Below are 11,036 nucleotides of genomic sequence, written 5' to 3' on the forward strand. Positions count from 1 at the left end.
TGTGAGGCCTTGCTGACCTATAATTCCCCTCAGGGCTGCAAACCAGCTATTCTAGGTTCTTCGAGAACAGCCGCTGTCTCTTTTACTTGATATTTTTCCTATGCCACCAAGTTACATGCTTTGCCTAAAGCTGTGCTTGGTAAATGTTAATTAATTGACATTAACAATTAATTAATTCTTAATTAACAAAAGCTAGAAACGAGGAAGGGGAAGGCTAACCTTGAACTTCAGAAGAGTCTATTTTTTAAAACTAAGGAATTAATTCCTTCATCAAGTAGGCTCCACCCGTGTGGCAGGTATGTGCTAGGTGCTAGGGACTCGATGGCGAATGTCATCCCTTCCCCTTGTGGAGTTTATAGTCTAATGGGGAGAAAGGCATTAATAAATGTCACACAAGCAGCAACATGGATGGACCTAGGGATTATCATATTAAGTGAAGTAAACGAGAGAAAGACAAATATCATATGATATCACTTATATGTGGAATCTAAAAGAATGATACAAATGAACTTATTTATCAAACAGAAATGGATTCAAAGACATAGAAAACAAATTTATGGTTACCAAAGTGGTGGGGGGGAGATAAATTAGGAGTTTGGGATTAACATAGGCACAGTACTATAGGGTTTCCCTGGTGGTGCAGTGGTTAAGAATCTGCCTGCCAATGCAGGGGACAAGGGTTTGAGCCCTGGTCCAGGAAGATCCCACATGCCGCAGAGCAACTAAGCCCGTGCACCACCACTACTGAGCCTGCGCTCTAGAGCCCGCGAGCCACAACTACTGAAGCTCACGTGCCTAGAGCCCGTGCTCTGCAACAAGAGAAGCCACTGCAGTGAGAAGCCTGCGCACTGCAACGAAGAGTAGCCTCCTCTTGCGGCAACTAGAAGAAAGCCCGCGCGCATCAACGAAGGCCCAAAACAGCCAAAAATTAAAAAAAAACAAAAAAATATACACACTAATATATATAAAATAGATACACAACAAGGACCTACTGTATAGCACAGAGAACTATACTCAGTATCTTGTAATAACCTATAGAAAAGAATCTGAAAAGGAATATATGTGCATATATATATTTGTAACTGAATCCCTTTGCTGTACATTTGAAACTAACAGCATTGTAAATTAAATATACTTCAATTAAAAAACACATAAATATCTAAATATGAACAGCAGTAAGTACTATGAAGAAAACATGGTGGTATCATGGGAACATCTGATAGCGGAAACTGATCAACCACGTCCTTGGAGAGAGAGAGGCCTTTTCTTCTTGAGATATCATTGATATAGAACATTATATTAGTTTTAGGTGTAAAACATAAGGATTCAATATTGATATATATTGCAAAATGATCACAGCAAATCTAGTTAACATCTATCACCACATGTAGTTACAGAATTTTCTTTTCTTGTGTTGAGAACTTTTAAGATCTACTCTCTTAGCAACTTTCAAATATCCAATACGGTATTATTGACTGTAGTCACCATGTTGTACATTACATCCCCAGAACTTATTTTATAACTAGAACTTTGTGCCTTTTGACCCCTGCACCCATTTCGCCCACCCCCCACCCTCCACCTCCATGCTCTGTAGCTATGAGCTCCTTTTTTGGTGATTCTTTAAGAGTCAAGAAATAAGTGAGATCATATGGTATTTGTCTTTCTCTATCTGATTTATTTCACTTAGCATAATGTCCTCAAGGTTGTCATTAATAGCAAGATTTCTTATTTTTTTATGGTTAAATAATATTCTGTTATGTATATATTGTGTATTTATCCATTCATCCATCAGTGGACACAGGTTGTTTCCATGTCTTGGCTATTGTAAATAATGCTGCAGTGAACATGGGGGTGTGTATATCTTTTTGAATTAGTATTTTCATTCTGTTTGGATAAATACCCAGGAGAGGAATTGCTGGATCATATGGTAGCTCTGTTTTTAGTCTTTTTGAGGAACCTCCGTACTGTTTTCCGTAGTGGTTGCACTAATTTACATTCCCACCAACGGTGCACAGGTGTTCTCTTTTCTCTACATCCTCGCTAACACTTGTTATTACTTGTCTTTTTGGTGATAGCCATTCTGACAGGTGTGAGGTGATGTCTCATTGTGGTTTTGATTTGCATGTCCCTGATGATTAGTGATGTTGATCAGCTTTTCATGTGCCTTATACAGTTGACCTAAGGTACCTTGCTTACTGGCCATCTGTATGTCATCTTTGAAAAAATGTCTCTTTAGGTCTTCTGCCTGTTTTTTAACTGTATTTTGTTTGTTTGTTTGTTTGCTATTGAGTTATATGAGTTCTTTATGTATTTTGGATATTAGCCCCTTATCACATATATGATTTGCAAATATTTTCTCCCATTCTTCTAGTTGCCTTTTTTGTTGTTGTTGTCTGTGCAGAAAGAAGCTTTTTAGCTTGATGTTGTCCCACTTGCTCATTTTTACTTTTATTGCCTTTGATTTTTGGTGTTAAATCCAAAAAATCATAGCGAAGACCACTGTCAAGGAGCTTACCCTCATGTATTCTAAGAGTTTTATGATTTCAGGTCTTACATTCAAGTCCTTCAGGTCTTACATTCATTTTGGAGTTAACTTTTGTGTATGGTATAAGATAGTGGTCCAGTCTCAGTCTTTTGCATGTGCCTATCTAGTTTTTCCAGCACAATCTACTGAAGAGACTATCCTTTTCCCATTACATATTCTTGGTTTCTTTGTCATAAATTAATTGACCATATATGCATGGGGTTTTTTCTGGGCTCTCTATTCTTTTCCATTGATCTATATGTCTGTTTTTATGCCAGTACTCTACTGTTTTGATTACTGTAGCTTTATAGTAGAGTTTGAAATCGGGAAGCATGATGCCTCCGCTTTGTTCTTTGTTCTCAGGATTGCTTTGGCTACTCAGGGTCTTTGTGGTTCCATAATTTTAGGATTGCTTGTTCAATTTCTGTGAAAAAATGGACTGGAATTTTGGTAGGGATTACATTGAATCTGTAGGTTGCTTTGGGCAATATGGACCATTTTAACAGTATTAATTCTTCTAATCCATGAGCACAGAATATCTTTTCATTTATTTGTGTCTTCTTCAGTTTCTTTCACTAATATTGCTTCACTGTACATGTCTTTCACCTCCTTGGTTAAACTTATTCCTTGGTATTTTATTCTTTTTGATGCACCTTGTGTATGAGATTATTTTCTTAATTTCTCTGATAGTTCATTATTAGTGTATAGAAATGCAACATATTTTTGTATATTGATTTTGTATCCTGCCAGTTTATTGAATTCATACGTTCTAACAGTTTTTGGTGGGGTCTTTAGGGTTTTCTATATATAGTATCGTGTCATCTGACAGTTGTATTCTTCATTTACAACTTGGATGCCTTTTACTTTATTTATTTTTTGGCCTAATTGCTCTGGCTAGGACTTCCAATACCATGTTGAAGAAAAGTGGTGAGGGTGTGCAGAGAGGTATCTTTTATGAACAGATGAGGAGCTGAGAGCCACCTTGAAGAGGTGAAGGTGGGAGGTTGGGATGGGGAGAAGTTCTAGGCATAGAGATGGAACCAGACTATTTAGAGGGAGAGAGAGGGGGAAAATGAGGCTGGGAAGGTCATCCTTCAGCAGCTTGTAGGCCAAGTTAGGAAATTTAATCACAGGCTGAGAGCCATGGAAGACACTTAAGGTTTTAACCTGGGGAGTGATATGATAGGACCTGGGGAGTGATATGATAGGATGTGCATTTTCAAAGAGTCCTCAATGTCCCTGACTACAGTATGAAAGAATGACTGCAGAGAGTCAGAGAGGAGGCCCAGACACTGCCTGAGATTGTTGCAGAAGTCCAGGTGAGAGATGCTGTGGATTGAAGAAGGGGGATGGCAGTGGAAAGGGGAGAGGCCCTGTACAGTCAAGGATGAAGGTCAGGTTTCTAGCTGGTGTAAATGTGTTACCGAACCAAACTGGGTTCTGCTCGCTCACGTGCAGTAAAGCCGATCTATTGACACTGGGTGTGGTGAAGGAAAGTGCAGCATTTATTGCAAGGCCAAGCAGGGAGTATGGGTGGCTAAGGCTCAAAAGACCTGTTGGCTTTCAGGGAAAAGTTTTTAAAGATGAGGCGAGGGAGAAGGTTCTAGGGTGTGTGATCAGCTCGTGGACATTCTTCTGATTGGTTGGTGGTGAGGTAATTGGGACTCAGCATCATCAACGTTCTGGTTCCATCTGTGCTTGTGGTCTATGTGCTTGTGGCTAACATGCAGTTAACTTCTTCCACCTGGTGGGAGTTTCAGTATTTGCAAAACAGCTCAAGGATATGGCTCAGAATATTATCTGTAGTCCTTGAGGAGGAACTAAATTTGTTCCGTAGCTAAACTATTGTTATTTTGTCTTGCTTGTTTTCCTTTGTTTCTGCTTTTTCTCATTCCTATGATTAAATTTGCCCTTTGTAACTCGGGGAAGGCCTAAAAGGCTAAAGTTTTCCTATAAACAGGAGGCAGGCAGAGGACCTGGCAGGGGAAAGGTCTGTCCCAGGAAGGCCCCATAGGGTCCTGCTTGATTACAATCCTCCCTTTTCCTTGATACTCCTAAATCTTGAGGGGGAATAGGTGTGGAACAAGAAAGGGAATAAAGTTTTGGATAGAGAGGTTAATTATAAACTCAGCAGAGGAACTCAGTTTTAGGGGTACTTGGTTTTACATGGATGGAGGGTGGTACCATCCATTGAGATAGAAACTGGACAACTAGGTCTGGGGGAGGATCATGAGTTGTTGTTGACATTTTGTGATGGACACCTGGAACTGCTGAGTTGATGGTGGATACATATATCTAGACCTAGAACAGGAGGTATGGTTAGAATATCGAAGGGTTAATGGCTTGCTGTTGCTAATTGCAGCCCTGGGTGTGGAGGAGATCACCTATGGAGAGAAAGGAAAGAGTCCAGTTCTAACTTTAACGTCTTGAAGACTTGGTGGAGGACTTGGCCAGTAAAGGACACTAAAGTGGGAGAAAAGAAAAGCAGGAGTTTGTTGTCTCAGAAACCTAGTGGTTGATACAGCCAAATGCTGCTGCAGGAACTCACTTCAGTTTCAGGCTGAAGCAAGTCCAATGGAAGAAGTGGTAAGGAGGTCGTTGCTGGATCATAGCAAGTACCGTTTTGCTAGAATGATGGGAATAGACACTAGAATGGAGTGAGATAGCAGGGAGCAAGGTGGAAGTGGAGATGTGGTGAGGACCCTTCTTAAAGAGGTTTGTCTAAGAGGAAGCCCATATTTTCCTTCTGATTTTGGCCTTAACTATGTGAGCAACCTCACTTATATCTGGCTCTCAACTCTTAGAATCAAGATGGTCTCTTCCACTGTATATAGAATGGTAAATATGAACGTTTTCCTTTCATTCATTCTCAGTTCTCTTGTGTCTCTTAAGAGAATCTTGCTGATGGTGATTCTAGTTTTAAAGACAATACATATATTTATTATACTACATGACCCCCCCCACACACACTATTAAGCAAACCAAATGCTTTATCTGGTGTTAGAAAGGTTTGGACTCACCAAGATATGGTTACTATATCCATCTCTATTTTGGCACCTTCCCAATGAATTTAGGAAAGAAAATTCTGACGATACTCAATTCTACCCTAAGCACTGAGTTGAGGATATAATTTCTCTATAAGATACACCTCCACCTTTAATGACTAAGATCTTAAGTGGTTTCAGAGATCTCAGAGCAGTAAATACTGGGTTTACAAGGAAGCTTTGCTTTTTCCATCAGTTTCCTTTTAAGCAACTTATTAGTTCAGCCACATGAAAAAAATTTAAATCTTGGTAGACTGCATCATACTATTGTTATTTCCCCTAATTATAACCTTCTCCCTCTCCACCCCTGCCAAAGGAAGTAGCTGGAGTCACAGAGTGTTGGAAAAGTACCTAAAACACATTTTTGACATTTAGTTTATGACTGAGAACAGTGATTTGGTATTTGACTCAAGCACATTTGCCTGTTAGTGGGTGAAAACAGTTCAGGGCAAATTTAACTGCAAATAGTAAGTTGTACTGAATGAATCTGTATGACAATATTAGGGTGAGGGTTTGCTGCAGAAAAGAGAGAGGAATATTGGAATGGGAAAGACAGATGATTCACGTCTTAGTTTGTTATAGTCCCAGATACTGCAAAAGGGGACAGTCATAATATTAGTAGTTTTAAAGTTTCTTGCAGTCAGAAACGAACATACATAGAAGGTAAAATCAAGTTTGAATTCATGGGGCAACAGCAAATCCATGCAGAAGGAGTTTTGGGTGACTTAAAAAAGCTAGTGACATTTTCAACACACACATACATGCACTGCTCTATAATGACCTGAAAATTTGCAGGGGACTTTTTGGAATAATTAGAATTCAAGGCACTGGACTTTGATACAAAGTAAATTAGATAGTAAATATACTGGGAATCATGATGCAAGTCTCCATAAGAAAATGATTTTTTTCCTTTCTTAGTTGTAATCTTTTCTCATAGCTACCTTAACAGAGCATATGTCTGTCCGAGAACACTAATTTAAATAAACTAACTGAAATGGATTCTTCGGAAAAAAAAAGGAAAGTTAAAAAAAACTAGTTGTTTTTCACTACAGCTTCATTTACAAAAGCACACAATTACTGGAAGTCCTCTTTGCCCTAGCTCATTAACTCATCGTGAGAATGTTTGAGTGTTTATGATCGAGTCAATGTTTAAAATAGTGGAGACATACTTTCCCTTAACAAATGATTTATAAAAGTTTGAATATTTTTGTGCACTGAAGTTATGAGACTGGAGAAAGCCAACCGGGATAGAGATATACTGTCCTCCTCGACTATCATTTGATGCCTAACACAGAAGTTGTAGTCTATTTCTTTTCATGTGAGGACATCTGTGAATTCAAAGCAGTCAGTCAGACTGGGTAAGATTGGGTTCAGCTTTCTGACCCTCTGTCTCCTGGTCTGCAAAGTGAGGGGACCAGATTGGATGAGCTTGCAGGTTCTACCCAATACACACTCTGTATAACCCTTTCCATTGAGTGGGGGCTGGGGCTAGTGAATGTGATGGGATAACACTCCCATGATTTAGGTAAGCTTACGCGGCAGGAGGGATTTGTCAGGTGTAAAGTTTCTAATCAGTTATCTTTGAGTTCATCAGAAGGGAGATTTGTCCTGGCTGGACCTGATCTAATCAGGTGAGCCCTTGGAAGTAGATCTTTATCCAGTTGAGCCTCCATGGAGGATGTCATTGGCTGACAGTCTTGTGAGACCTTGACCAGGGAACCCAGCCATGCTGTACCAGACTCAGCCCACACAAACTATGAAATAATTCGGGTGGTTTTAAGATGCTAACTTTGTGGTAATTTGTTACTTGGCAATAGAAAACTTCTATGATCTGATTGTATTAAACACATGACTCCTTGAGGTGACGAGACTATGGCTGAGACAACTAGTAGCTGCAACCCTACTAGGTGCCCTTCTACGGAGTGATGGATAAACCTCTCAGAAGGTTGATGCTGCACAGCACAGCCCTCCATCAAAGTAAACAGTACATTAACCTGTACGTTTCAAACCTTTCACAAAGTAAGTTCTGTCTGTAGCTTAGAATTCCAAGTACGTTTCCAACCAAGGGTCTTGAGTGGTTATTTGTGTTTTGTCACCTCTGCTTCTCAAGTATTCTATCTTCTCTTTTTCGTCCCCTGCTGTTTAGGGTAGGTAAAGTTCTCAGAGCTGTCCTTTCAACATTGTAACCTATTACTCAGATGTGGCAGTTCTGAGTGGTTGTAACAAGCAGTGGACTTGGGAGACTAGTTCAACTCTTGGCTCTGAAACCAACTAGCCTGTGACCTTGGGAAAAAGAATTATTTCTCAGGCTCTTGGTTTCCTTATCTGTAAAACACAAGGTCTTATCATGTATTCTCACATTGTTCAGACAAAGGAACACGAACAACTGGTCATTTCAAGGATTCTGTATTCTTGCCCGTTGAACCAGCTGTCTCAAATATTTTAACATGTGCAAGAGATTGGCTTTACTTTGCATGGCAGGGGGCATGAGTAGGGTAGGGAAGAGAATCTTTGGACATTAGAGGGAAGTAATTATATTCAGTGTTAAGGATGAAATTGTTATGAAGATGTGAAAGAGCCTATGTGATATTTTGATGGAATTGTTACAAATGTAACGGGAAACTGTTATGGGTGGAATATTGCAAGATGAATTCCAGGTGTGGGTGTGCTGTTATGACGGGGTGTGGGTGCAGTGGTGGAAGGAAGCATCAAACCAAGTCTTCCTCAGACTGGTAAGGGATACTCCTTTACAGGATTCAAGGCAGTTGATCATCACTGGCCATCTACATGCGTCCCTTGACCTGGGCACCAGAATTCAGAGTGAAGTACCAGGAAGGCAAGGATGGGAGTACAGAGCAGGGAAAAGTTTGGAGAATTGACATTTGGCTTTGAGTGAGATGGGATATTCAGGACATCAACCCAAGTGTGAAAAGTTCTAGGGAGCTGGAGTGGAAGGTGGTGGAGGCAACATCAACAAAGCCGGGCTAGCCTCTCCAGGGATGCTTTTTTTTTTTTTTTTTTTGCGTTACGTGGGCCTCTCACCGCTGCGGTCCCTCCCATTGCGGAGCACAGGCTCCGGACGCGCAGGCCCAGCGGCCACGGCCCACGGGCCCAGCCGCTCCGCGGCACGTGGGATCCTCCCGGACCGGGGCACGAACCCGCGTCCCCTGCACCGGCAGGCGGACTCCCAACCACTGCGCCACCAGGGAAGCCCCAGGGCTGCTTTTAAATGCAAGATTTCCTCTCCCTCTCACACTCATCCTGGGAAGTTGTACTTTGATATCAGAGGCACTTAGGGATGAGGAAACTGAGGCTGAAAGAGGTTAATTAACATTCCCGGGTCACACAGGTAGCAAATGTCAGAGAGGGGACTTGAACCCGGGCAGTCTTCATTCAGAGCCCTCACTCCTGACCACCACTCCGTCAGCTGGGACAAATGGGAGGACTTCCATTCCGTGCCCTCGGGCCAGGAAGAAAAGGGGAGTCCTGTGCTTCTGGGGACCCATGTTGTTCTGACATCAAGAAACCTTGAGTTGCTGGTAATATTTAGAGAAGAGCCGGGTCGCTGTAAAGTAACTGATCCTTTCCTAGCTGGAGCCTTCCCCGCACAGGAGCTCTTCCCTAGAAAGTTGCATCTTTTGGGAAAGGAGGCCACACCCTCAGAGTCCTGGGTAGGTGTGGGGCTCCTTGGTAGGTTACCGGTCTTTGTGGCTCTCCTTTGAATTTCTCCCATGGTTTTGTATCTCGACCTCTTTTGCAGTTTAGAAGATGGACCTGTCCTTTTCGTTCTATTTTATGGAGCTGCACTTGGGAGCTGTGTCTTCCAGTGGCGAGGGGAACCACACAAACAATCCCCAGGGCCTTTGCCATCGCTATCCGGGGCCGCCCCTCCTGAACCACACCCACGTGCCGTGCTCCGGTGCCTTCTCGCCGGGACCACCTGCCATGCGCCCGGCAGCCAGGTAGGATTTCTTGTCAGCCTGCTTCCTGCAGGTTCCTGCCAGCAGGCAGGTGTATAGGTACTAGGATTGAGGGATGTAGGGCAATTCTGACATGTGTGGCCACTCTAGTGATAGGTTCTGTGATGGAGCCCCCAGCTGTGACAGTGAGGCCAACGCTAGGTCCGGAAAATGGAGGGCTCCCCTGAAGAGCAGCCAGACCCTGACCCAGGGGCGAGGAGAAACGGGACACACTAGGGACGGGTTCACCTGATGACACAATTGTGCCTTTGGAAGTTTGTGGTGCCATCCTTATAAAAAGATAAGTAGGCGCAGAAGAAATTAATGTGATCTTTGGAAGGTCAGAGTGAACCTGAGCTTTGATTTTTAAGATGCTTTATCAATTAGAGACCAGAGGTTTTTCCTGATGATATTTATTGCATAAATGTAATTATTTTTCTAAAACATATTAAAATAGAAAACATGTTCTTTTGATCAGTTTATACAAAGAAAATACCAATATAGTAATAAAAATACTGAAAATATATGAAAAGCACCAGAACATTAGAGAAATTACACCGGCAACAATTCTAGGAATATATTTTTGTTTTTTGCAATTGTACAATAAAGTGCTATTAAATCCAGTCAAAATTAGTGGCAAGATATAAAAACAGTTATGGTCTATTATGAAATTTGAGGCTAGGTTTACCAGCAATTGTATCTTTAGGCTACTTGCCTATAATGATATTTCATTAATGTTTTCATGGAAACTCTATGAATTTCCATTCCAAGTATTTCATTAATGTTTTCATGGAAACTCTATGAATTTCCATTCCAAGTGAAGATAATTTAAATCTGAATGTTGGTCCTTGGTAATTTGGTCATGAACAGGTAATGACATATTAAAAAATAAAATTATTAATTATAGCGTACTCAGTCATACAGACGTGATTAAATAAAATCAAACAAAGACACAATAAAATCAAATGTAAATATATGTGATCAATTAAGACAAGTACAGAAGTTTAGATGCCTTTGATTTTATGGTTAATTTTCAATATATTTTGCTTAGTCACATTTAATAGACACACAAATGTTAACAAGAAATGTTATTAAATTCAACTGGCCAGACATCAGGGAAAAACATTTTAGTGAGTCAATGTAATTTTCATGTGAAACATTAAAGGGACACCGTCAGGACAATACATTTCCAATTTTGACTATTTCCTCGCTTATTTGCTGAAGAACAAAACACATACACAGATACTTCGGGATTAGATTATAACAAAGCCAGGAATCTAACATATAAGGGGAAATCGCTGTGCACACACACAGGGAGATACTATGGACAGTACTTAGGGTGGGCTGCAGTCAGTTTCACGTCTGGAGGTGGCAAACTGAAACAGAAAAACCCAAATTAAGACGAAGTATCAGACCAGTGTCCATTTAAGGTTTTATTTCCTAGGCCAATTTTGAAGGAACTCTATTTTTTCATTCTTCATAATGCCATTTGGGAATCATCACATTCTC

The 11,036-nt window shown here is 40.9% G+C and overlaps 1 protein-coding gene and 1 long non-coding RNA gene across 3 annotated transcripts in view; one reads left to right on the forward strand and one right to left on the reverse strand.

Moving 5' to 3' along the window:
* The window catches only part of LOC137217231 (uncharacterized), a 35,430-nt gene extending 25,873 nt beyond the window's left edge, over window positions 1-9,557 (forward strand). The window contains exon 3 of the long non-coding RNA XR_010940063.1: window positions 9,329-9,557. This is a non-coding gene — a long non-coding RNA (uncharacterized lncRNA). The remainder of the gene's footprint in view (window positions 1-9,328) is intronic.
* A 367-nt stretch (window positions 9,558-9,924) lies between these two features.
* MOSPD2 (motile sperm domain containing 2) overlaps window positions 9,925-11,036 on the reverse strand; it is a 60,328-nt gene continuing 59,216 nt past the window's right edge. For both annotated transcript variants that reach the window (XR_010940105.1, XM_067724371.1), the window contains one exon: window positions 9,925-10,903. Coding sequence is in view for 1 of the 2 variants with exons in the window: in XM_067724371.1 (XP_067580472.1) it covers window positions 10,862-10,903 (42 nt within the window). In the remaining variant the exon portion in view is untranslated. The remainder of the gene's footprint in view (window positions 10,904-11,036) is intronic.

This window comes from Pseudorca crassidens, chromosome X (assembly GCF_039906515.1).
Source record: "Pseudorca crassidens isolate mPseCra1 chromosome X, mPseCra1.hap1, whole genome shotgun sequence".
Lineage (NCBI taxonomy): Eukaryota > Metazoa > Chordata > Mammalia > Artiodactyla > Delphinidae > Pseudorca > Pseudorca crassidens.